General features: G+C 41.8%; 1 protein-coding gene and 1 long non-coding RNA gene across 2 annotated transcripts in view; both read left to right on the top strand.

The window, feature by feature from the left end:
* The window catches only part of GCLC (glutamate-cysteine ligase catalytic subunit), a 44,841-nt gene extending 22,657 nt beyond the window's left edge, over positions 1-22,184 (top strand). The window contains exons 2-16 of the mRNA XM_028509331.2: positions 280-392; positions 1,187-1,369; positions 4,595-4,708; positions 6,562-6,620; positions 6,723-6,856; positions 11,081-11,155; positions 11,628-11,744; positions 13,302-13,440; positions 13,898-14,010; positions 14,500-14,592; positions 14,876-14,980; positions 19,088-19,169; positions 19,257-19,360; positions 19,435-19,555; positions 20,563-22,184. Of these exons, the coding sequence (XP_028365132.1) occupies positions 280-392; positions 1,187-1,369; positions 4,595-4,708; positions 6,562-6,620; positions 6,723-6,856; positions 11,081-11,155; positions 11,628-11,744; positions 13,302-13,440; positions 13,898-14,010; positions 14,500-14,592; positions 14,876-14,980; positions 19,088-19,169; positions 19,257-19,360; positions 19,435-19,555; positions 20,563-20,774 (1,764 nt within the window). The 3' untranslated portion in view covers positions 20,775-22,184. The remainder of the gene's footprint in view (positions 1-279; positions 393-1,186; positions 1,370-4,594; positions 4,709-6,561; positions 6,621-6,722; positions 6,857-11,080; positions 11,156-11,627; positions 11,745-13,301; positions 13,441-13,897; positions 14,011-14,499; positions 14,593-14,875; positions 14,981-19,087; positions 19,170-19,256; positions 19,361-19,434; positions 19,556-20,562) is intronic.
* LOC118500217 lies at positions 14,988-18,109 on the top strand. The gene is made up of 2 exons (XR_004902773.1): positions 14,988-15,290; positions 16,301-18,109. It is a non-coding gene; the product is annotated as an uncharacterized LOC118500217 (long non-coding RNA).
* Positions 22,185-27,222: the final 5,038 nt, after the last annotated feature.

Here is a 27,222-nt window from a genome sequence, read left to right as displayed (position 1 = left end):
CATCTCAACCTTTCTGTAGAGGATATGGAGTAGAACACAGGAAAGAGGAAATCGAGATACAGGAGTTCTTGTCCTCACACAATGCCACCATTGACCATTTTCTCTAGGTTTCCACATTATGCAAACACTTTATTATTTGCTGTAGTTTAAAGCAATGTGACAGTCTCAAGTTACTGTCAGTCCTATCTGAACTTCACATTTTCCTGCCTTCTTCTCTTAAAGGTCACACTGAGCACCAATCTGAAAGAGCATTCAATTTTCTCTCCTTCTCTTCAATAGGTGGAATACATGTTGGTGTCTTTTGATCATGAACATGAAAAAGTCCAATTGATCCTGTTTGGAGAGGAACTTCTTGAAACTCTACAAGAAAAGGGGGAAAGGACAAACCCAAAGTAAGCTGAAGACTTGTTTTAGTGTTTTTGAAATTGTTGGAACTACTAAAACAGACTCTTTCTTCAGATGTGAAGGAGACAGGATTGCATAGCAGTTTTGAGCCCAGGCCCTGATTCCTATACTTACTGGCCAGGTTACCTTATTAGGCAAGTCACGTCACTTCTCTGCGGCTCAGTTTCCTCATCTGTGCGGTAGGAATAATAATAATATCTACCATGTATGGTATTGACATTTTAAATCCTTTAACATATTTAAAACACTTACAATAGTAAACTCAATATAAAGCCTGTTACTAGTATTAAGCTTTTAGAAATTGCCATAGTGTTACTGAAATCACGAACTATGGTACCAGATAAAACTTGCATACGGGTTTTGTTTGGCTAGCAGGATGTTTACTAAATATTTAAGTAGACAGAGGTGAAGGGGCCTTCCTCTCCTCACCAGATTTGGGTGGGCTGCGCCTGAGTTTGGGCCTCAGCGTAGAACTGAAAGAGCCCTGAAGGCCTGATCTCTTTCCTGCCGAGTGGACGAGCTTGTTTTAGACAGCAAGTGCCCTGTTGTATGCCTGTTCAGTTATTTATAAATATTTTGGACCCAGTACTTTTAACCCTTATGTAGTTGAAGAACTGAAAAATGAGTGGCCTTTGGGGATTATAAAGAAGTTTTTAGCTTCATTTATACCTAACAGTTACTAAAATTGTTGAGGCGGCTTTAAAAAAACAAAGGAACTTCTAAAAATTGAATAGACTACAGCCAAAGAATAAGATGGAGCGAATTTTTTTCTCCTCTGTAGCCACCCGACACTTTGGAGACCTGAGTATGGGAGTTACATGATTGAAGGGACACCCGGACAGCCGTATGGAGGGACCATGTCCGAGTTCAACACAGTTGAAGACAACATGAGAAAACGCCGGCAGGAGGCGACTTCTTTATTAAAAGAAAATCAAGCTCTTTGCACAATAACTTCATTTCCCAGGTTAGTTCCTCCATGAACCTGCCCCGGCAGACATTTAGTTTATAAAGAGAGTACGTCGTGACCAAGCCTTTGGCCCTGCAGTTCTCATATGTTACAGACAGGTCATTCTGCACAGTCCTGCTTTGGGTGGACTCTAATGTTACAGCTACGGGCAAAAGCCGCACGCCAGCGTCAGTGGGTGGTGGTGGCCTAGAGCGCTGTGGTGAGAGCCCTCCTCTGGGCCTGGTGGGAAGGATGCGAGGACCACAGTGACTGGTTGACTGATTAGCATGTGGCAGCATCCACCCCAGGCAGGGTGGTGGGAGCAGCACATCCTAATGCCACGCAGCTCTGACCCCGTGAAGGAGTCGCTGAGTCCCTGATGATTATCAAGGGCTCTTCTCACTCATTTGCCTACCAGCAAATAATGATGTTGGTGGCCGATCAAAGGGGCACCCGTTGCAGGGCTAGCATCAGTGCTCCCAGGGCACTATAGACACGAATTAACTGTGAACTGGGTGAGGGGAGGCAGTCATCCATAGGGATTAGTATCCATGTCCTGGAACAGTTTGAACGTACTTTCATATCTTCCTTTTTTTCTGATAAGTGTTTGTAATGAACACAGGAAGAGCCATACATACCATTGGTCTCAGAAGGACACTTGAACAATTTTTTGGAGTTTCCATTGTCACATCTGAATAGTTGAAATCTATGCTAAGCAACTCACCAAACATTTAGAAAACCGTCTCTTATTTTCTGCGATTCCTTCATCCATTTGTGCAGACCATGCCCCTCTCCCTGCCAGAAATAAAACTCCTTAGCTGGTTGAGGGTGGACAGGTTTCTTGGAAGAGAATTGGTATGTTCCTTTGCCCTGATGTTTGAAGGAGCGGGTAAAGAAATCATGACTGTCATTCACTCAGACGTCAGAGTGCCTGCTGCACACCAGACCCGGCGTAGTGAGGGGAAGGCGTAGTGAGGAAGGCCCCTCCCAGGGAGGATGACTAGAGTGACGCCCCAAGTTCTGGCGGGAGTTTAATAGTAGAGTGGGAAGGGATATCCTAGGGAGAGGGAGCAGCACAGATGGACATGAGTCCTAGGATGAGCCAGGGAGCATGAGCCTCTGGAGAACTAGAAGAAGGCTGGTGAGCCAAGGATGTTGAGAGTGAAGTAGAAGTATGGGGTAAGGTGACGCTGGGCAGATGGCTGGTGGGCCAGATTGTGTTAGCTAAGAATTTTGGTTGCTATCCTAAAAGCAATGGGAGACCTTGGCAAGGTTGCGTTGGGCAGCAAGCATCACAGTTCAGCTCTGCAGTGCTCACTCGGGCTCTGGCATCAGCATGCTTGTTGGACAGTACGGGGCTCACTGGGAGGGGAATAAGGGGGAACCCTCAGGCAGGGGGACAGTTGCAGACATGTGAGGTGGGTGGGGAGATCAAGAGACTGCAAAATCAACAAACCTAGGGCAGAGAGGAGAGATGTCAAGGCTGTTGTTTAAGTAATTATTATGAAATTTAGAATAATAAAGGCCAAGAAGTACGTTACAGATGTCATTTGACAAGTTTCAGGGAACTGGAAAAGTCAATATCTTAGGTTTTCCTTTTTCCCCTTAACGTTAGAGTTCTGCCTTTTACTTAGCAAGTTTTAAAATGACATTTGTGATACAAACTAGAATGGTTTTAGCTCATACTTTAAAATTCAGAGTGTATAGTATTGTGGCAGTGGGCCACAAAGGGAAACTTTTGATTAAACCTAATGTGACTTCTACCTGTGAGAGCAGCTCCGTATAGAATAGTTGCCACCACCCCCCCTTTTTTTATTTTTAAGATTTAGCTTCTTTTTCTTAAGCTATTATGAGGGAGAGTTGAGACAAACTAAAAGTTTTATTCTAAAAATCTATTTAGAAAGCCATTATTTACACTTTTAAGTGTAAACGTTGTGATTTTTCTTTCTGTAAAGAGGCAAAACTGTAGTGTGGAATTATAGTCTGTGTCAATTTAAATGTAATCAAATGCACAAAAACTGAACAATCCAAGTCCTCATTCACTAGCCGCATTTCAGGGCTCGGTAGCCGCCTGCCGCCAGTGACCACCGCGCTGGTGTTGGACCCGCAGGCTCTCACACTGCCGGCTGCTCTGCAGGAGGCTCTGTGGGCTGTGCAGGTTGGTCTAGTGGAGAAGCAGGGATCTGAGCTCTGACTGGCCAGGTCAGCAATTGCTGGCTGGCTGAGAACCCCCCAGGTGCACGTTTGTCACTTCCCTGAGGGCCTTTCCCCAAGGGTGCGGGCTCCCAGTAAATAGTGCGCAGAGCTGCAGGAGCTCCCAGCAGCCCTGGGAACTATTTCTAGATAAGATCAGCAAATTCGATTGTTCACAGGCAGAAGTTCAGCCAACTGGCACTTCATTTTATAAAAGGTAGGGGTTGAAAATGAGGCAGACTGGTCTTGGCTCTCAACCAAAAGTTTCTCATCACTGATCCAAAGCCCTTCCCAGTTTTGCTTCCCCCAACTTTTTGGTCTTTGTCTTCCCTCACAGCGCACTTAACAAAGACCTTAAAGTTCTTAATTCTGAAGAACTGACTGGTGGTATCACTGCATTTAGGATTACACCCAGCGCTTTTTTTTTCTAGGCTGGAGTTAAAACTTCTTTAGGTCCAGTAGATAATAGGGTCGGGTTTCAGGCTTCCGGTGGATGAGGACACCTGTAGGGACAGTCCTTAATCTTGAGGGGTTCATGAGGTGACCTGCAGAGACAAAAAAACGGCAGACCCCTTTCAGATTCAGGCAAAACTTACTCGGAGGTTGCAGGCAGTGACAGTGTGCAGGGGTCAAAAAATAAGTTGAGAGTTTATAGCTAGTAAAAGAGGAAGCCGCAGAAGCTCTGTGGGGGGAAGGGGACCTGGAACTCCTGGCAATTGACAGGAGGAAGGGAAGGGACTTCTGTGCTGTGGGTGTGGCTGTTAAATGAAGGGATGGGTAGGGTGTGCTGCAGACAGTGTGTGAACGGAAGTTCTCTGACAAGGTCAGTAGAAGGCTGGCATCACAAAAGGACATCTTGGTGAATAAGATAAAGTGCAGAGGGGTGGTTGTAATGGGGCCCAGTATTTACAAAATGTTTGTGTGCTTGACCCTCTGAAAAGGGGCATAATACACACAAGTTATTATAACAGGTGCACAGGTGTAGTGATTGCCAGGCGTAATAACCCTTGAAAAAAATGCCTATCTATTTAGTTCCTAAATTTGTTGTAGATTAGGCTGCCCGGGGTTCACGCTGCCTGAGTTCAAACCCAATCGGGTCGAAGGTGGAGCCTCTAAGTCGCTCTTCTTTCCTGATGAAGCAATAAACAAGCACCCCCGCTTCAGGTGAGTATGGTTTTGTTCCAACACAGGTGCCCCTCACTCAGGTCCCTGCCTTCTCAGAGGGACCACGCTCCTGCACAGGAGTCCTCTTTGATCATTTGCTGATTTCTGGCTCTTTTTGTAATTGAGCAGAGAAGACAGCAGATACGTGCACACACGTACACCCCACCCCATTGCGTGCTCAGTGCCGCCAAGGCTGCTCAATTGCTGCTGTGGTGCCGAGCTTGGCTTGCCCGAGCCCGGCTCATCTTAAAATCATTAACTTAGCCACTGTCCTCTCCTTTCATTATCAGATTCTTTTCTAGGGAGATCCTAGTTCTGTAAACACCTATTTGGGGAGCTTTCTCTTAATTATTTCATTCTTTTTCTCCCTCTGTAAGTTACCACCAGTATATGTGATCTACACATCCCACTGTACCTTGATAATAAGGTAAAATATGTACATATGCATATAATAGGTACTCTTTACCTTCTATTCTGTTCTCTAGCTCTATTAGTTTGTAGTTTAATTCTTAGGTTTTAAGTTACTTCAGGGCCCACACCAGCCTGATCTTGGCTTTGTACCTTGAGTCTCACCCATTATCCTGAACCCAGGAGCCTGACCTAGAGTTAGGGATGTTGGGACTTCTCAGTATTCATTTTTAAAGAAGGCTGCACACTTGCCATATGCAAAGTCTTGTGGGGGCGACAAAGGTTTACAGACATAGCTCCCAACTTCAAATGTTAGAATGTGCCAAGGGGAAAAAACAGATAGATATTCAGCTGTAAAAAAAGATAGATTATCACTGTGTTAAAAAGTGGCAGCACGCCCTGGCTGGCGTAGCTCAGTGGATTGAGCGCGGGCTGGGAACCAAAGTGTCCCAGGTTCGATTCCCAGCCAGGGTACATTCCTGGGTTGCAGGCCATAACCCCCAGCAACCGCACAGTGATGTTTCTCTCTCTCTCTCTCTCTCTCTCTCTCTCTCTCTCTCTCTCTCCCTCCCTCCCTTCCCTCTCTAAAAATAAATAAATAAAATCTTTAAAAAAAAAAAAAAGTGGCAGCACCAGGGGTACTCCGTGGAGAAAGGAGGGTGCTTCTGACTGAGGGGACCAAAGCAGCGTCCTGGAAGAGGTGGCACATAAGCTGAGTCTACAGCAGCGCTGTCCAGTGGAATCAGAATGTGAGCCACAGTTCAATATTCTAGTGGCCACATTTAAAAAGGAAATAATGGAGACTTACTTTTACTTTTATAATGTTTTATTTAAACCTATATATCTAAGATATCATTTCAACTTGTAATCTCAGTATTTCAAAAAGTATAAGAAATTTTTCTGTACTAAATTGTCAAAATCTGGTGTGTTTTAACCACACAGCATATTTTGATAGAACTAGCCACATTTCAAGTGTTCGGTAGCCACATTTGCCTGGTAGTTTCCGGATTCAACATTGCAGATCTAGGGGATAAGTATTAAAGCCTCAGGTTGGGGTGGGAGGGAGTAAAGAGACACTGGGGCCTGGGGAGAACAAGTACTAAAGTTTGGTTCATGTGGGGAGTGTCAGAAAGGTAGGGTGAGACCTGACCAGGGCAGACGAGAAACACTTGGCCTGCTGGGTTACAAGGAGCTAGGGAAGGAGGGATTGAGCCGGTGAGAGAGAGTGGTGTTCTTGAGTAAGCACCCAAGGAAGCGGCATTAAGGTGAAGCCCTCATTCGGAGATCCCTCAGAGTAGCTTAATACACATAAATTACCTGTACAGTGGCCTCAGAAGTAGTTTGAAGGTATAGGATTTCATTCATTTACTAGTATATGATCAAATTCATCTTTTACATAATGGATCTTTGGTGACCAGTTTTATGACATTTGGTGTCTCTTTCAGCACCCTGACAAGAAATATCCGACACAGGAGGGGAGAAAAGGTTGTCATCAATGTTCCAAGTAGGTCCACAGGGAGGTGGCAGCGGGAGAGGTCCCTGTTGCATTGGTGTTGAATCCTTGGGTCTCACCATTTCCTTTTTTATTTTATTTTTTTAAATGCAGTATTTAAGGATAAGAACACACCGTCTCCATTTATAGAAATATTTCCTGAGGATGATGAGGCAGCAAAGGCCTCAAAGCCAGATCACATCTACATGGATGCCATGGGATTCGGGATGGGCAATTGCTGTCTTCAGGTATTGTGTCAAACCCTCAGCGAGGCAGAGTGCATGCACCCATTTCTGTGTGTGATTTCTCTTTACGTGTTTGTGCTTCCTTTTTAAAAATCACATTTAATCAAGTTGCAGTGGTAGCTAGCATGCCTTTCTGAAAACCAATGAAATTATTTCAGTAAATTCACTGAAAGCTATCTCTCGACAGAATTTACAGACTCTATTGTTCACTCCAAAGTTAGGTAGTTTTTTAATAACTTAAAATGCAAAATACTCTCAGGTCATCGTCTCTGTTCTGTCTGATGCCCGATTTTTGCTGCCATCTAGTGGCATAGTGACAGTGCAGCTTTGAGGTTGTAAACATGGCTCGAATCTCTTATTTCGGAAAATGAACTCTGATGGGTGTAATGCAAGGGCCCTTTGCACTTTAAATTTTTATATTCATGCAAGGCCATCCAGCAGTAGATGAAGAATAAACATCAGCAACCCCAGTTTGCTCTGCTCCTGGCTCAGGTACACAGGAGGTGGGAGGGCCTTTGTGGTTCTAATCAGATTACGGTGCCCCGGGCAGTGAAGGTGCTCAGGTCTGGCTCCCCAGGGATTTGGGTAACTTCCTTCAGTTCTTCTGGCGTCAGTTTTCTCAGCAGTTGAAAGAAGGGTTTATATTAAGGCCCCTTCTAGGTCTGACTCCAAACTAATATTTATTTCATTGTTTTCATTAACAGAAGTATTTGTTTTAACCTTTAATTTATTTAAAGTGTTTAGAACAGGAGCTGAAAATTCAAAAATAAAAATTTTCAAGTTGAAAAATAAAGTAGAGGCCTCCTGTTATTTTCCAAGGAGATTTTATCTAGTTCTAATTATTTCGGCTGATTAGAAGGGTGTCCATGGAGCAGTGCAGAGCCTGGCCCCAGGCAAGGCCCCCGCGGCCTTGAGCCTGAGCGCTCTCCGCAGCGGCCAGGAAACCCAGCATCCCCTCATCCCAAAGCAGCTGCAACGTAGACACACACCTTCTTGCACATCTCTCTGTTGTGTTTATTTTTACAGCTGTGTGTATCAAAATGGAATGCCAGAGTCAGAGTTTTCCATGTGAATGTGCTTTGGTAACCAAGGCCAAGGATAAAATTTTTTCCTGACTACATAGGTAGTATAAAATATGTAGCTTACAAACAAACATAGGCCAGAAAGTTTCCTTACAAATGTTTATACTTCATAAAAAAGAGACCTTTTGACTGTTAACTGAATATCTGCTTTCCTATCTTAATTACAAATATTTCCGAAGGGAACCATTAAGCTCTAGAATTTAGAGTGCGCGGCTTTAAAAGCGTACGGGTGCCATGGGGGTACCGCTTGCCTTTTCTCAGTTTAATATTAAACCAGGGTGTGTTGCCATGGACATCACAGTTTTTCTGTTCCAGAGGGCTGTTCTTTCCTTTGAAATCCTGTATTTAATAAAGAAATGTGTTCTAGTGGTAGGAGTTACCACTTTTATTGCTAGTTTCCCATCCAATTTAAGCTTTGATATGGGTTCCAGATGAAGTTTTTTTTCTCAGTGGCATATCAAGCACCCCGGTTTCAGTACTCAAAAAAAATCAGCACAGATAATGCGAAGCGTGTGGCAAACGGGACAACTTCCACAAATCCACACAGAAATCCTGCTTTGAATATCAAGTGGAACTCAAGAAACTGCTTATTACAGTAAAGCAGAAATAATAGTTTTAAAGTAATTAAAAATTAATGGAAAATTTACTTTACAAAACAAAAAGTCATTTTAACTGCATTCAGATTCTAGACCCTTGGGGAGCTTTTCAGGAGTCATTTCGTGAGCTCGTGTCAGTAAGTCCATGCATGTTGTGAGAGGTCTCCCGCCCTCAAGAAAATCGTGTGCCTTCAAACTGTGTTCTAGATACTTTAGGTTTCTAACATCTATTTTCTATACTTCCTCGTTTCCCTCCCCCCATCATCAGTCTCCTAGTGACATTGCTTCTCCTCTTTATATACTTTAAGAGGATACCAGAAGCCAACTGTTCATATATTCACACCTTTTTAAGGTATGGGAACATGTTTTCCCTCCCCTGGCTAACGCTGTTATCCACCGTGATGTCGAGTTTGGTTTGGTAATGACCGTGTTGCCTCTAGAATAAGGAGGAAGCTTGGCAGCAAATAGATGTTAGTAAATAGATTCAGTATAAGTTCCTTCACTGTTGTGACTCCACTGTGAATTCCAGGTGCTGATTTTCTGAAGTGTACTTTTCTACAGACTTTTCCAGGATCTGTCTGTGGGTCGTCTGATAGGCACTAGGCCAGCTCAGAGAGGCCAGTCAAAAAACTGAAGAGAGAAGGTGCTTATCATAGTATCTTCTTAAAAACTAAGTAAAACACACACTAAAAAAACTCAAAAGTGTAGAAGTAGGACCTAAATAAACTAGAGATACATATTCAGAAGAATTCAGCAGTCAAAACACTTGGGGAACATTTAGGTACTATAATATATTTGGCCTGTAAGGTCATAGTTTTTCAGTGTCTCAGCCATTGTATAAAAATACAACTTATCTTTGTCTCTGTGTTCTCTTTAGCATCCTCTGTCCTTCAAGCCAATGTACTGCTCATTTAATAAATATCTATTAAATGCTAAGTAGATGTCAGATTGTTCTGCGTACTTGAGACCGAGAACTCAAGGCTGATAGATCTCTGCTGTGCTGGAGCTTTTCGTGGTGGGTCACAGCAGATGAGTGTGTAAATACTCTGCTCACCTCCCCGTCTCCTCACTTCTCAGTTAACCCTTACCCAGGCACAAGCTGATTTCTGAGTTCCTACCTCTTTGCAGAAACTACCCTTCTTCTTGTCATCAGTGACCTAATTTGCAGTCCTTCTCAATCTTTACCTGTTTTAACCATGCATACTCCTATTCCTTGATGACTGTGACACAGCTCTACTCCATGTTGAATTAATCGGTAGTGGCTGGGTCGTTATGCTACAAGATCTCGTCTAAGTGGTTGTCTTCTGTAGTTACCACAGGGACATGAAATGCCACTGTGCTTGAGCAGGCACACCTGTGACTCTCCAACAGTTTCTCAGCGTTTAAGAAAGGCAAAGCTGAGACCCAGCTAAAACTATTGGATCTAACATACTGGGATTATCACAATAAACATGTTCACTCAGCTGTTACTTCAAGTATAAGCACTTAAATCATTTCCTGCATCCACACTAAATTCAAAATGTCATTATTAAATAACAACAACAGAGGAAATTAGAACTGTTCCCGATGTCCAGTCAATACAGATGTGCTAACACAACCACGGTTTGTAACCCTGTTCCTCCACCGTGCCCAGTGCTCCCACCCCAAAGAAGGTAGGACATTTTTTTTAGTTTCTTTTTGGTAATTGTTTATGGAATATTTCTAGTAATTGTTTTGTGATCTTTTTCTTTGCCTAACTCTTGAACATACTACTTACCCACCTTGCACAGACTCTGCTGATCTGCCTGTCTTCAGGACATCATCTGAGTCTACTCCCCAGATATTTCCCCAGCTCAGGTTTTTCTGCTAGGCACCAGCCTTGGGGCCCGGCCACTTATAGGGCCTCTTTGTCTGATTGTTCTTTGGCTTGTAACCCCATCTGTCATGGTGCTTCTTCCTCCGTCTGTCCTGGGAACACCCAAGCCAAGTCCTAAGTCAAGCCCTCACTATCTGTACTCAGCGGTAGAACCTGCTGCTTTAATTCTGGTGTGCTCCACATTTTCTTAGCTGGTGGCAGTGTTTGAACTGTTCAGCTTTCCTCCAGTGCTGCCCTTCTAAGCCATTCCTCATACTGCTGCCAGTGAATTTGAAACCCATCCTTAGCATCTCCAAATCCCTTTTGTACCAGAACCTATATAACCCCTCAGCCAACTAAAGTGAATGGGAAGCTCTTGAAAGACAGCTGAATTCCTCTTCAACAGAAGAGGAAATGCCTTACTGAACTTCATCATTTATCTGGTGCCTTGTTTTTCTTGCTTCACCTTTAAAAATCTTACTTAGCTTAGGAACATGGTCATTGATATTAGTTGTGGACATGATTAAATACCATTTTCTAGCACAGTTCATCTAAGACCACTTTTCAAGAAAACTCCTGTATGAAATGTTTCATTAGTGGAATGACCACTACATACCAGGTCCCCTCCCTTCTCGAGCCGCCTTCTCAGACTTTCGCTCCTTGGGGAAGGAGGTTAATCATTCTTTGTTGTTAATAACTTGCAATTCTTAAACAGGTAACCTTCCAGGCTTGCAGCATATCTGAGGCTAGATACCTATATGATCAGTTGGCCACTATCTGCCCAATTGTCGTAAGTAGAAATCACATCTTATTGTAAATACTTTGTATAAAATAAAGACCGCATGTGCAGAATTTGCTGAATGTGCTATTTAAGTCCAGTTAAGACTTCATTCAGAAATGAACTAACACAGACAATAGTTAAAGAGCCAACGGACTAAGAGTCTAAGAGTCTAAGCCATAGGCATTTACTGTTGCTAGTAAGACATTCATGTGTGAAAGTGTCAAGTTCGAGTGTAGCCATCTTCCCTCTCCCATCCTTCAGTTCCTCACATGACAGAGAGGATTTAAATGGATCAGATCCAAGGGTTTGAGTCCCTTCTCGTGTGTTTATTTCATTGTGGGAAATAGCCACAGATAATGTAGTAGGGCTCTGTATGTGTTGCATAACTGAGTCTTCTTCATCAGAGATAATTGCATGGAGCTATTTTCAGCATGTAAGTGATACTTTGAATCTGCAGGTGCTGACTTTTGTTTGTTTTTAGATGGCTTTGAGTGCTGCGTCTCCTTTTTACCGAGGCTATGTGTCAGACATTGATTGTCGCTGGGGAGTCATTTCTGCATCTGTAGATGATAGAACTCGGGAGGAAAGAGGCCTGGAGGTGGGAATGATTTTCCTTAATAGCCTTTTAATATCAAGCAGGTAAAATGGAGTTATTGTAACTACTTGCGATTTTGAAGTTTCCTTTAACTTTTTGCCTTGAATATGTTAGTCACATATAGGGTGAAATTTATGGGTTATAAACCTCTTTTTGTTTGTAGTCTTGGCTTTATAGTGTTTGTTTTGGGGTGAATATGTGGGAAATGTGATTTGGTTTGAGTGGGGAATTAATTTTCATCATTTGTTGACATCTATTTGTTTCAAATTAATAGTGCAGTTTTGTTTTTGTTTTTGTTTTCTTTTTTTAACATTTTGGAAGTCATTGCTGATGGCTGTTTTTACCACAAGGCTTTATGGTGCTACAGGAGTGCTTTGTTTTTGATGCTTTCTGCTATGGAAAGTGTACTGTGTCATCAAAGATTTTTTTTATCTGATAAAAGGGTTAGGTTTTGCCTAATAATGGTTGGTTAGTGGTTTTGTTTGCATGTTGAACTGTGACTGTGCATTTCTCCATCCAAGAATGTCTGTCACAACCACCTCTGGAGATCTTTGGAAAACAGACCCCCAGGCCCATCTTAGACCTAATGAGTATCTCCAGGACAAGAACTATTGACAGGTGTTTTTAAAGGAGCCCTCACAAATAATTGGTCTTGATTTTCTCAACCAGGACCATGCAGCTGCTGCTCTGATCTTTATGTAATTGTTCATAAGTTGTTGAACATGCTTTCTAAAAGCAAAATAAAATGAACTTTTAAAAAATTTATTTTGGCCTCAGCTGGTGTGGCTCAGTGGATTGTCAGCCTGCAAACCAAAAGGTCACCAGTTTGATTCCAAGTTAGGGCACATGCCTGGGTTTGTGGGCATGGTCCCCAGTAGGGGGTGCATGAGAGACAACCACACATTCATGCTTCTCTCCCTCTTTCTCCTTCCCTTCCCCTCTCTCTGAAAATAAATAAATTTTTAAAAAGATTTTATTTATTTTCAGAGAAGGGGGTAGGGAAGGAGAATGAGGAGAGAAACATTGATGTGTGAGAGATACATTGATTGGTTGTCTCTTGTAAACACCAGGGACTGGACTGGGAATTGAACTGGTGACTTTTCACTTTGTGGAATGATGCCCAACCAACTGATGCATACCAGTAAGGGTAAAATGAAAGAATTTTAAAGGAAAAATCATTTTGATAGCTGTGTTTTATATTATAAACTGTTTATACAGATTTTTTGTTTTAGTTTTTTTGTTTTTTTGTTGTCAATTTGGCACTTACTTTCGAAGTTTAACAAGAATGAAGTTGATCTGCTTTAAAAAAGAAAAAAGTTAAAGTATATTTAAATTATATCAGGGAAAATGGCTACTTAGTCTCCAGGCTTTTTAAATATAATTTTTCCTAACAGTATTTTTCAATGTTAACTTTTCTTTCAGGGTCTTATGTTAAGTTTGGATGCTTTTATATAATTATTATATATAAAAACATATGGCATTTTTAATATAATTATTTGGGGCATTAGTTTGTTTCCAGATGATTTTATATGACATTCACTCACATGTTTTTAATTTTAGCCACTGAAGAACAATAAGTATCGGATTAGTAAATCCCGATATGATTCAATAGACAGTTATTTATCTGAGTGTGGCGAGAAATACAATGACATTGACTTGACAATAGATAAAGAAATCTACAAACAGCTGTTACAGGAAGGTGAGCATCCATGCCTTTTTTTCCTAGATTTTTATTGTATGCCTTCAGTTCTTCAAAGCTCTTTTAAACCTTTTTTGCTGACTCCTGGTCTGGTTTCTGTTTTTAGTGTGAAGTCTCTAACTTTTCTTAGGAGGCTGCTTGTTCCTAAAGTTTCAAGTTCCAAACACTTGTGAGATCTACTTGACTTTTAGCAAAAGGAACTTACTTTGGAGGTCTGTATCTAGGTCCACCTCAGTGCCCCAGCAGGCATTGTGTAAGTAGTGAGTGAAACTCTGGCACTTCCCCAGGGCCCGTAGGATAAAATCTTCCACAACAGAACACTGAACAAACCAGCCGTTGCCTAAGCTTCTAGATGCCCTCTCTTCAGACTTCCTGAGCTGTCCTGTCTTCTTACGGAGCTTAGAGAACAGTGGAGTCTTGAGCTTTGAAGTGAGTCCAGCGTGACTTCTCTTTGCAGGCATTGATCATCTCCTGGCCCAGCATGTCGCTCATCTCTTTATTAGAGACCCACTGACTCTGTTTGAGGAGAAAATACACCTGGATGATGCCAATGAGTCTGACCATTTTGAGGTATTTCCTGTTTTAAATGCATTTTTATTTCACTAACTAAGATGGAGGCAGTTTTCTATACCTTAGTGACAGTAGAAATCTCATATGCCTTACATTACCCAGTGCAGTAAAGAACTGAAGAAAATTTTAAATCGGTTTCAAGTGCTGTTATTATGATTCATACAGGTTATATTTCTGATTCTAAATTTCTTGTTCAGTATTTTCTCTTGTTTGCATAATGGTGAAACATTCAAACATGCTGCGTAAAAATAACCTGAGCAGTCACTTCAGTGCTGCTGACACACCACCCAACTTTTGTTGAACACTTGCTGTTTGTTTTCCTAGCAGGTCACACTCCAAGAAAATCTTTAATTGTACCTTTTTATAACTGTAAATTGAAGGGTATTAGGTATGGACAGTGAACAGTCTTCCCTCATCAAAGATCAAATCATCTTAGTATTTTTTTGGACCTATGCAAAGGTGGTTTTATTCTCTGCCTTTTTATTATAGAATATTCAGTCCACAAATTGGCAGACAATGAGATTTAAGCCTCCTCCTCCGAACTCAGATATTGGATGGAGAGTAGAATTCCGGCCCATGGAGGTAAGACATGCGACAGCGGGAACCAATTCACGTGCACCTGTCTTTTGACTGCCTACCAGCCTTCTGGTGCTCTTCTCAGAGGCTCTCAAATTAGTCGGAAGGCCATGCAAATCAAGTGTGTGCGTGCTATAAGCAAGTCCAAAAGCTAAGGAGGATTGATTTCTGAGAATAGATTGTGGGCAGATGGGGAATTAGGGAGTGACGTGACCCACAGAGGGCTTTGTTGGGGAACAGCATGTTTGTGTGGTTGGTCTGTAACCCCTCTGGGCTCCCGCTTGTCCAGGTTCAGTTAACAGACTTCGAGAACTCTGCGTATGTGGTGTTTGTGGTGCTGCTCACCAGAGTGATACTTTCGTACAAACTGGATTTTCTCATTCCACTGTCAAAGGTAAAGATGTATTTCAGTACCATAATATTCTAGATATGTGTAGATTATTCTGTTCATATATATATATGCATTTTAAATCTGACCTCATTTAGAATTGTTCACTCTGTAGAATAAAATGTTTCTCCCTCCACCCTATCTTTTTTTCCCTTTTAAACCTAATTTTATGCTCTAGACTTTGGTACTACAATACATTGGTGGAGACTCCTGAAAAACAAAAGTGCTAATATTAGTTCTTACTCAGCCTGTTTGAAAGATGATGGCTAGAGTGGGTCCCACAAACTGATTTCATTCTCCCCCAAATCTCATTTTGGTTTTGGTATGAAAATTAGGATGGGAGAAGAAAATATGCAGAGAGCAGTCACCTCAGTGGAACCAAACTAGAGATGTTTCTGGAGAATGTAGATGACCCTGCACTATCAGAAAAACAGATCAGAGTTAATCGGCCCCAGCCCAAGGAGCTTGCTGGAAGCAGTTTCCAGGCAGAGCCTTGGAACAGGCAGCGAATAGAGGGAGGCCTCCGGTTCCTGGGCAGTAGGTGTCTTGGCACAGAGAGTGGCTGGAGACGCTGGTGGGCACAGTGAGACGTTTGCTGAGGTGCTAGCGCAGAGAAAGAAGCAGAGCAGCCCTGTCACGGCAAGTGCGGAAGGAGGAAGAAAACTGCCTAGCCTGGCATCTGCTCCCTCTTCCCTCCTGCCTCCTGGAGGGTGCTCCAGCCTGCACCTGTCCCACCCACACACCTGAAGGAAGTCTGGCAGTCAGCTTGTCCCTGTGTGCTCTTCCCATCCAGGCCAGTGGTGGCCACAGAATCACGCTCGCTCTGTTCGGGAGAGAAACCCATCTGAGACAGTCTGTGAAAGCTACCAGTCTAAACCTTTGTTTACAAATATAAATAGTTAGATGTCTGAAAGTCAATAGAGAACTAAGAACTTTTAACAGCCTTAAAGAGAAGGGCCCAGCTGGGACTGCTGAGTATGTTATCCTCAGTGAAACATAGTTAATTCAAGAAATTGGAAAGAACTCCTAAAGAAATTTTGACTAGTGCCCTATAAGAAATTCTAGAGAGGGGTCACATCCATGAAACAAATAAGGACTGTGGACCACAGAGCATTTGGAGGACAGTTGTCAGAAACAAAGAACATGGCAGCCACACATTTAAAACCCAGTACGTGCACCAGTAGGGCAGGTGTCAGTGAAGATCAAAGTCAGTCATTTAGGAAACCAAACTGAGATTCATCCCAGCAGGTGGCAAAGGAATGAAAGGGAAAAACAAACATGGAGAATCACTCTGGAAAGTTCAGTGTTTGTATAATAATTTAGAAGAAAAGAATGGTCAACATAAAAGAAATGCGAGATACAATAGTCATAGAAATAAGACAGTTATTTTCCCTGTAAGAGTCCATTAAGGTTGAGACAGAAATATTTAAAGACGAATCTAAATCTAGAACTTTCTGAATCTCAAAGGAAAAAAAATCAGCTGTCTAAATAGGAGAGAAAATTAGGGTAGCTGTCAAGAAGGGGGAAAAATCAATTGATATCACTTCTCATCTAAAACATAAATACTAAAAGAGATTGAGAAAAGCCTTCAGAATCCTGAGGGGTTAAGAATTTCAACCATTGAATTTTCTTCCAAGACTAATTATTCTTTAGATCTCAGGTTATTCTAACAAAACCTAATAGACTATTAGGGCTAAAAGCATGCTGGAAGTCTTATCTCGTGAAGGGATAGCGAAGGAAAGGGGTGGTAGATGCTCTTTAATGCTTGGCATTTAGAAAGAATTTTAAAACTATTTGTTTAAAACTATAAGACAAACCATAAATAGTATAGAAGTAGGATTTACTACTTTTAATCTGCCAGCTAAAAGGGGTGGGCAAAGAAGAAAGAAACCTCCCAGTCCTTAGAGGAGGTGTGGGGCCGGGGATGTGGTAAGACAGGACAGCTCCGAGAACGTAAAATGATCAAGAAAGGAAAGAAGACAATAGATCTGAACACTCTATTAAAATGCTAAAAGACATGATATAAAATGGCCACATGATGGCATATGTTGTTTGCCTATGATAGGCAGAAAATAAGGATAAACGTGGAAAATAGAGATTTCCATGGTGTGACCTTTAAAAAGATAGCCAGAATGACAAATCAGTAACAGAAAATGAAATGTGAAATCAAAAGTATTAAATGAAATAGACACAGCGATTTTCTATGCTTTTCCAAGATAATGTTAGGCTTGTGATTCTTTTTACACTGTAAAGTGTACACAGTTTTGAGAAGCAGAGGTAGCATTTAGAAGCACTGTAGTATGGTAAGAAAGACACAGCTTTGGTGTGAGCAGTAAACTCATAAATCACTGTACTCCTTACTAGCTTCTTACCCGGGCAGGTTCCTTATCCTGTCAGTGCCTCGGTTTGCAAGTGTAGGGTCGGGTGAGTGGGGGCTGTCAGCCAGGCCGGAGTCAAGGTCGTCGTCCATCGCTTGGCAGAGGAGTGCCTTGAGTGTTACTCAGTAACTGACAGGTCCCACACAGAAGGAGAAAGGCTGCAGGGAGATGAATGACTCAGTTAATAAGCTACACAACCTTCATCGCAGGTCTCATACCATGGTACGTCATTTATTCAGATGCCCTGAGGCAGGTTTAGAAAAATTAATCACGGAAAATCTTTACTTCTAAAAAGTAGATACCGTGCAGGGCGCATTCCCACCCAGATACAACAACAAGATGTTGAGAAATTTAACTGTTAATGTAAATTTAAATGTTTTTCCTAATTGGTTTCACATTAGGTAAAAACTAGAATTATAGATTGTATAGGAGAGTGAATGGCAGGGAGGTGCTGGCAAAGCTAAACTGAGGGGAAAATTACACTATTAAATGCTTTAAAGAAAGATGGAAAAGTAAACAAACCTAGGCAATCAAAGTGAGGATCTAAAGAGCAATAGGAAAATATACTTTGAAAAAGGAATTCACAAAAGCAGAAATTAAAATAAAGGCAGTGATCTTAAGCACTTTTGTTAGAACTAAAAAAAATTATTAGAAATGAAAACATTCATAACCATGGTGGAATTTTAGACTGTTTGAATATGCTCCTGGAACTACCTAGATTATTCATGTCATGCGTGTCTTTAAAAAAAAAAAAAAAAAGACAACAAAGCAACAGCCCTGGCCCTGTGGCTCAGTAGGTTGGAATATTATCCTGTACACCAACGGTTGTGGGTCTGATTCCTAGTCAGGGTGTATACCTAGGTTGCAGGTTCAAACCCCAGTCAGGGTGCCTATGGGCAGCAACTAATGATGTTTCTCTCTTTCTCTCCCCATACTCTCCCCTCTCTAATATCAACAGGCATATCCTAGGGTCTGAGGTTTAAACACACACACAGACAACAACAATAGGAGTTAGTGAGTACAGTAAAGAGGCTAAGTAAGCAAAGACTTTGTACTGCCAGTGCTGGTTTGATGTGACCCTCTACCTTATGTCTTTTATATATTGAGATTCCCTGAGATTTCATTATAGGAAATAAGGGATTCTAAGAAGCTTTAAAAGCTCTACTTTGTCTTAAAAAGTTGCTGGAGAAATGGAAAATTCACAAATGAAGAGTTTTTGGCCTCAGGAATTAGTTGACATGGCAAGTGCCACTAGGTGGGCAAACGGCATTCGTGACTCTCCGGCCCTGCAGGGCTAGCCTTGTTCCAGATCCAACAGCAGAGGGGGCAGCAAAACTGCAGGGGAAGGGAGGGCAGAGTGTGGAACGAGGAGTCAGGAGGACTGGGTTCTCTGACTTTCCTTACCCCGTGTATAAAAGCAACCAGCCACCAACACAAGACAAGTTTCTTGTAAGCTTCCTCACAAAGGTGCTTTGAAATGCAGGCAGCCTAGTAATTGTAGGGTTTTTGTTTCTAAGCTTCTCTTAGAACGTCCCATTGTTATTGAAAAGCACATACCAACTTGTGGTTGAGTGACAGGGCCCCACATAAAAGTAGAAAGTCTGTTTTTCCAACCAGAGAGCACTGACAGGACGGAATTCTAAAGGGGGGCGAGTCCTGACTGCAGAAGTGAGGAAGGCACGACCCCTGTTCAGTCAAGGGACCCAGACTTAGCCATGACTGTTTTCTCCCTTAGGTTGATGAAAACATGAAAGTAGCACAGAGACGAGATGCTGTTCGGCAGGGAATGTTCTATTTCAGGAAAGATATTTGCAAAGGTACGTTCTCTGGGATTTCTTGGGTCACTTTAGGCTACGCCAAGCCCCTAAAAGCTTCTCTCCGCCACCCCCACCTCCCCCCCGCAGGCGGCAACGCTGTGGTGGATGGCTGTGGTAGGGCCCAGAACAGCCCGGAGCTGGCCACAGAGGAGTACACCCTGATGAGCATCGACACCATCATCAACGGGAAGGTAGGGTTCCTGTGAGCGCCCTTCACCATGACACCCACGGGCGAGGGGCTGACGGCATGTCCTGCTTCTTGTAGGAAGGCGTGTTTCCTGGGCTGATTCCGATTCTGAACTCCTACCTTGAAAGCATGGAAGTGGATGTGGACACCCGATGCAGTATTCTGAACTACCTAAAGCTGATTAAGAAGAGAGCATCTGGTATGGTATCCTTTGCTTTCTCTTCTTTTAAAAAAAAAAATCTCATAATGTAGGCAGAACCTCACAGGCTTACAGTACTGTTTCTTAAAGTGGTCTTTCAAGAGGTGCATTTATCAGTGCACACCTTTTCACATTTGACATCTCTGCAGTCAGATATACTTTATAACTCTCGACAGTCACAGCTTAATTAGCAGTGCTTTCTTTTTTTAATACTGGTTCATAAAACATCCATTTTTAAGTTGGTGGCATCGTAGACAATGCCACACAGTACGTAGAGGGCCCTGTCTGTCACCGAAGTCTGTCCGGGTGCGCTCTGCACCGTCACGGGCTCTTCTCTCAGGGCTCAGTAACTCCGGAGGCTAAAGGAGCAACACAGCTAGGGCGTGTGGGTCATCAGCCTGCATGCGTACAGCAGGCACCCCCAGCAACTCGCCTTGTTATCTGAGAGGAGCTCCCATTGGCTGGGCCTAAGGGAGCAGTCAGCTGTGAGAAGAGCAACAGTGATGACGGTTATGGCATCTGATTCCACTTGAGCCTTCTCTAAACCTTCTGCAGTCACAAAGACATGCCCCCCAAATGGCATACCTGCCAGTTCCTCTCTTCACCCACTCCACTTACTAGTTATTTGCTCCACACCTTTGACCAAAGATCACTCTGGAAAACTCAACCTGCCGTCCTGAGATAGTCTCATGGCACCAACCAGCATATGTGGTCTTAGCCCCCTGGCCAGATGGGAGGACCCCTGTCCTGGCACCCGAGTTGTCTCCCGTTTCTCACCAGTGGGCATGGTCAGTCATTGGGGAGCATCCAACAGGTAGCAATGGGTGGATGTGTTCTGGTGCCTGCCTGCACCCTGAAATTCTTCTTCCCCAGCCCCTGCCATCTGGCTACACCAAAAGGTCAAACCGATTTTTCTTCAGGATTGTGTTTTTCCTGGCCACTAAATAAATGTCAACTTATTTTTAAAAAGCCCTACTATTAAAGTGTCTTTAAATTTCTTTTTTCAGGAGAGCTAATGACAGTTGCCAGGTGGATGAGGGAGTTTATCGCAAACCATCCTGACTACAAGCAAGACAGTGTAATAACTGATAAAATGAACTACAGCCTTATCTTAAAGTGTAACCAAATTGCAAATGAATTATGTGAGTGCCCAGAGTTACTTGGACCAGCGTTTAGGAAAGTGAAATATAGCGGAAGTAAAACTGACTCTTCCAACTAGACATTTTTCGGAAGGGAGGACATGTGGCCATTCTTTGCAGAGCCGGCTGCAGTCTCTCGGCCAGCTCGGGGTGTGAGAGCCGAGACTCAGGCTGCGCTGTTTCCGGGCCGTCGGCCACAAGTGGGTTCGAGGCTTCCATCAGTAGGTAAATCTAGAGTTTATACAGTGAACATGTACATAGTAAAGTATTTTTATGATTAACAGTGTATTTTATTAACACATCTAAAGTCATTGTGAACTGGCTTGTACATTTTTGAATTCATACTCTGGAGCAACAACTGTCTGAGCAGTTTCGTGAATGTGATGTACTAGTAATTGTACTATACCTGCATTCCAGAGTTCACAATGTTTACTGTAAATTTTTTTAAAGACTTTACATGGGGCCTGATTCACTGAAATTTATTACTTCACTTTAAAAACAGTTCATCTTGTTAATTTTCTTTGAGTCATCGCCTTTGCTTTGTACGCAGAATCACTTTGAATCCATTGAAGGACTTCAGGGGTAACTTAACCCTGGATTTCTGGCACCTTATCCGTTTCTGCTGTGATTGGAATAGCTAGCCACCTCCCTACCCTGCTCCAAGCTTTCGCCACCGTTGAACGGATGCCTGTTAGGAAAGATACAATACTTCTGTCTTTATTTGATATATTTGATTCAGCCATTAAGTGTACAGGGAACTCTGTAGGAAGGCAGGAACCTGTTACCCTGAGTTCACATGTAGTGATTATTGGGGTGAGTCTGTTGTTAAGGGGTGGGGGGGATTCCTCCTGTGCATAATCCACAGAGTATTGTCGAAAACGGCACCAGGGCTCCTGATGTGGCCCATGTCTATTCTGGTTGCTGCTGTGTGTTTCGTTTGCAGATCAAGGGCAGTTGCTGAAGTGTCTGTTTTGTTACTTTTTCAGTTTCCAGTAAGCATATTGACAATCTAGACATTACCTGGCAGATAGTCTACATGCTGCTTATTACTGTCTGTGAAACTCATACATAAATCATGATATGCACTAAGTTTGTGAATCAGGGCTCTAAATGTTTAATTGTAAATAACTTAAGTTTCACATAATTGTTGTTAGAGCATTTTGTTGAAGGTTTTTTTTCCAATTAGTTAAAAGTCTTATCTGCTTCAGAAACAACTATGTATCATAGATTATGCAAATATTAACAGGCATCAATATTTAAACTATAATGCTAATTTTACCAGATTGTGTCAAAGCTGCTTCTGCTAAACCTATTTATGTATAAATACTAGGGTCTATGCTATATTTCTTACTTGTATTTTGGAAGATTAAAGAATGCCTGTTTTTTCATTTCAATTTGCTTGTAAATCAGGTTGTAAAGAGGAAGATAAACTAAAGTGTTTGTGGTATGAGGAAATAAAAGAATGGAATTAATAGTCTGAAAACTTTCAAGTGTGTGTGTGTGTTGGGATTCATTTTTTTAATTAGTTCAGATGTTCTGTGAAATTATCTTTTTCATTGCAATCCTCAGATGTTTTTGGAAAGAATAGTAACAAAAACAGATGCCTCATCTCCTCTACTAGCTGTCAGCCCCTGTAGGGAGGAAGGGAGGGACTTAATGTTCTACCGAAGTGACTGCTGGGACACTGGAAGTGCTTTTTTTTCCCCCTCCAAATCTGCTGCCTGTGGGAGCCAGTGGCCACCCAGGGAACACTGAACAACCTGGGTGCTGTTGCACACTCCCATCCAAGTGGGAGGCACTTAGTTGAGAATCAGCAAGTCCCCCAAGAGAGCTGTCTTCAACCCCTGGCTTTGCATCCACATCCTTTTCTCACACCTGAGTTCTGTACTGATGTTCCTCCTGGGGCCAATCTACCTTTCTCAGAGCTATAACTTTACCTGAATGATCCTGGGGCTGTGCTTGTCAGGTTAATCTGCATACAAATCTCTTGGGAGTCTTATTCAAGTGCACATTCTGGCTCAGTCAGCCTGGGGTGGTGCCCACGTCTCCGCATTTCTAGTAAGCTCCCAGGTAATGCTCCTGCTGCTGGTCTGTGGTCCACACCCAGTGACGGGGATTGATCACTTTTCCAAGCCCAAGTTTTAAACACATCAGTTGTACATCTCAGATGGTACTTGCTTTTCAATTAATGGAATGTATCTAGATTTTTCTGCTGCTAAAAACCAGGGAATAAATAGTACTCTGTCTCTAAGATGAGAAAGTGAATTCCGCCTTCTTGAGCTTTATCACCTGAACACAGCTTGAGGACTCAAGTTTTAGGAACAGAGCTGGAAACACTAAGATAAGTTAACGGGCTCCCTCCTCAGTGGCCCAGCAAAGACTCTTAGACCCTCAGAATAAACAACCTACTCCACTTCTAACTCAAAGCCCAGTTTCCTGCCCATCAGTTTCTCCTGAATTAATAAGAGATTTCTTCCCAGCCCCAGGATGCCTGTGCCCCTCCCTTTTGGCTCATCCCTGAAACTATTAGTGAGCCTTTCCCTTCAGAAATGGAGGGAGCTTGCCTTGGCCACTCCCATGTAAATGGCCACCTGATGAAAAATTAACCAAGTGAGATGTGGAAATCCAGGATGTGGTGTGGGTTAGGCTATACTTGAGCTGTAGGTAGATTTCTGGGGACCTGAAACCTTGCAGAGAGAAGGTGAAAGCATCCAGGCTGCTAGTAGTGCTCGACTTGGGGGAAGGAACCACAGGAAGTGAGCCTTTTGATGCCAGGCCTTTCAAAGTTCTGGATAGATAAGGGGCCCTTTTCAGAACTAAATAGGCTGCTTCATTGCAAGGTTGTTAGAGGTGCTGCTAATACGCTTTTTATTTAGGTTGTCTCCACTTTCCCTGAAGATAGCCACTGAGTTCTGCCAGCTGCTCTCTCCTCTCCATTATGCTTGTGTAAATATTTAACATTCTCTGAACATACATGCCAAGTGATATTTAGAAAAGTATAAATTTTAAGGGAGCTGATGAGGTCTGGACTAGAAGTGAAACCTGGGTGGGCGGCCTTGGCTGGCAAAGATACACTTTTTAGCCCATTCACGTTTCTTGTTAAGTGGAGCTGAAATAGACTGGATAATCCCTAAAGCCCCCTTCACTCTTAACATTCTATGACATGAAACATTACACAGCTAAGTATGGAAGATGCACTAAGAAAGAACAATGGTGCCACCAACTTTGTTCTTATTTCAAACTAATTGCAAAGCTATAATACTCAAAACAGTGTGGTATTGGCTTAAAAATAGACACACAGACCTAAAGAGTAGAATGGAGAGCCTGGAAATATATCCATACATACATTGTATGGATATATTTCCATACAATTCCATTGTATTCCATACAATAAATATTGTCAATTTATGACAAGCCAAGAATATAGTCTCTTCAATAAATGCCATTGGGGAAACGACCACTATCATAACCATCCACAAAAATTAATTCAGTATGAATTAAAGACTTGAAAATCAAGACCTGAGACCATAAAAATTCTAGAAGAAAACGTAGGTGGTAAGCTCTTTGATACTGGTCTGGTGATGATTTATTTTAAATCTGACACCAAAAGTGAAAAACAGGTGGGACTACATTAAACTAAAAAGTGTTCTGCACAGCAAAAGAAACCATCCACAAAATGAAAAGGCAACCTACTAAATAGAGAATATTTACAAGTCATGTATCAGATAAGGGTTAATATCCAAATTGTATAAGTAACTCGTACAACTCAATAGCAAAAAACACAAAAATCCTCCCAAGCAATCCTATTTAAAAATAGGCAGATCTGCAAAAAGAAAAAGAACTCATAGATACAGACAAAAGTTTGGTGATTGTGGGGGGTGGGGGTGGATGGAGGTGGAAGAGGATATAAGAGGGATAGTGACAATGGAAAAAATATAATAAAAATCATTTAAAAAATACGGGGGAGATCTGAATAGACATTTTTCCAAAGGAGACATGCAGGTGACCAACATGTATCTGAAAAGATGCTCAACATCACCAACATGAGAGAAATGCAAATCAAAATCACAATGAGATGTCACCTACTCCACACCTGTTCAAATGGATGTTTGATAAAGACTAGAAATAAAAGTGTTGGAAAAAAGGGAGCCCTTGTGCACTGTTGCTGGGAATGTAAATTGGTGCAGTCACATAGAAAGCAGTATGGAGGCTCCTAAAAAACTTAAAAGTAGAACTGCCATACGACCCAGCAATTCTGAAGAAAATGAAAACAGTACCTTGAAAATATATCTGCACCCCTATGTCCATTGCAGTATTTTCAGTAGCCAAGGTAATTATGGAATCAACCAAAATGTCCATCAATGGATGAATTGATAAATATGTAGTATATATACAATGTAATATTACTTGGCCATGAAAAGTGAAATCTAGCCATTTGCAACAATATTGCACTAAGTAAAATAAGTCAGACAAATGCTATATGATCTTACTTGCATGTGGAATCAAAACCAAAAACTCAAGCTCGTGAATGCAAAGAATAAATTGGTGGTCGCCAGAGGTGGTGAATGGGTGAAGGGGATAAAAAGGTACAAACTTTCAGTTATAAATGTATTATAGGTTTATAGTGTACAGCATGGAGACTATAGTTTATAATACTGTATTGCTTATTTGAAAGTCGCTGCAACACCACATTTTTGTGACTGGTGTTGGATGCTAACTAGACTTGCGATCATTTCACAATGTGTACAAATATCAAATCGTGTTGTACTCCAGAAACTCATAATGTTATACATCAATTATACCTCCATAAAAAAAAAGAGCAATAGACTATAACACAATAATGGAAAAGAAAGAACAGTTGCAGATAACATGGATGATCTCAGAAATGTCACATTCAGAAGTCAGACAAAAAAAAAAAGAATATGATTCAATTTCTAAGCTCAAGAACAGACAAAGACCTAAGTGACGATTATCTCAGCCCCACTAGTGGTTACCCATGGGTGAAAGCTGGTGCCAGTTTGCACAACTGAAACACCCAGGCAATCACTAGTTTCAAGCACAGCTTATTGGGGCTCAAATGCCACCAGTCCCTAGCTGCTCCATCACTGGCCTGCGCTTGCCCCTCTCCAGGTTTTGCACTCAGGCAGGCTTTCTCCGAAGAGCCCGTGCTTCCTCCCTCCTTACCTGCCTGTCCCCACAGCCAGGCAGCTCCAGGCAGACAGCTCAGTAGCTGAACAGAACTCAGGGCCATAAGCCTTATAGGAAAGTCTGGGTCTGTCTCTGCTTTCATGGAAATCAGGAGACTGGGTTCTAGTTCTAATACAATTCCTATTATCTGTGTGCTGTTTGGCAACTAATTTGTTCCCTGTGGACTCAACTGTCTTACTCTCAAAAATAAAGGGATACAAACCTCGGTGCTATCTCAGGTCTGTTGCAGAAGTAATAACTCAAGTTTTCCACAGTGAAAAGCTTTTTCCTGCGTGTTAGATAATAGTGCCCTCTGGTGCTCTATTCTGTAGTTGCCTTTTTATTTAGTTTCACTGGTTTACAAGTACTTCCCAATTCAGAGACTCATTCTGAACAAAGATGCTATGAAATGAAAATCCATATTGAAATCTATTTTATTTCTATTCCCACTTTAAAATGGAAATAAGTTTGTGTTCTGGCATGGTCAGTTAAAGCTATCGATTTCACTTTTATTACTGTTTTAGAGGTAATATTTTTTTCTTATGTTGTATATTCATTGTTGTTCAGTTACATGTTTTCTAATCCCCTGTGATTTTTTCTTTGATTCATGGGTTGTTTAGTGGTGTGCTACTTTATTAAAAAAATCTCAGGGATTTTCTAGATTTATTTTTTATTATTTATGTCTAACAATTTAATTGTGGCCACAGAATATTCTGTATTCAAACTTTTAAATTTTGGACTTCTTTTATATAGCTCAACAGTCTTTCTTAATGAATATTCCACGGGCACTTAAAAATGTGTTTGACATGTGCAATGTGTAATGTTGTTTACCAGGCTGAATCACTGTCCAGGGTCTCCATATCCTCTCTACTTCCTATTGTCTGTTTTACTAGCAACTACTAAAGAGTAGAGAAGAAATCTCAGTTGGAGATTGTGACTCATACATATGACTGTGGCTCTGTCTATCTCTCCATTTAGTCCTGTCAGGTTTTGTGTCCTGTGTTTTGAAGCTTGGTACTTTCACACTTAGAATTGCTATGTCCTCTGGACCAGTTGACCCTGATGTCATAATAAAGGACCCCTTTTTATCTCTGGTAATACTCCCCTTGTTTTGAAGTTCACTATGTCTGATACTAAGATAGTTGCACCAAATTTCTGATGATTAGGGTTTGCATAATAATTATTTTCTATCATTTTTACTTACCACTTATCTATGATTTTATGTTTAAGTTGTATCTCTTGTAAACAGCTTAGTTATTGGTCTTACTTTTTAAATCCTTTTTCACTGAAGTGCACACCCACGAACACTTCCTGTAATATGGTAATATGGTTAGGGTTATG

Source organism: Phyllostomus discolor, chromosome 4 (assembly GCF_004126475.2).
Source record: "Phyllostomus discolor isolate MPI-MPIP mPhyDis1 chromosome 4, mPhyDis1.pri.v3, whole genome shotgun sequence".
NCBI classification, from domain to species: domain Eukaryota; kingdom Metazoa; phylum Chordata; class Mammalia; order Chiroptera; family Phyllostomidae; genus Phyllostomus; species Phyllostomus discolor.
This window is presented reverse-complemented; position numbering and strand designations above follow the sequence as displayed.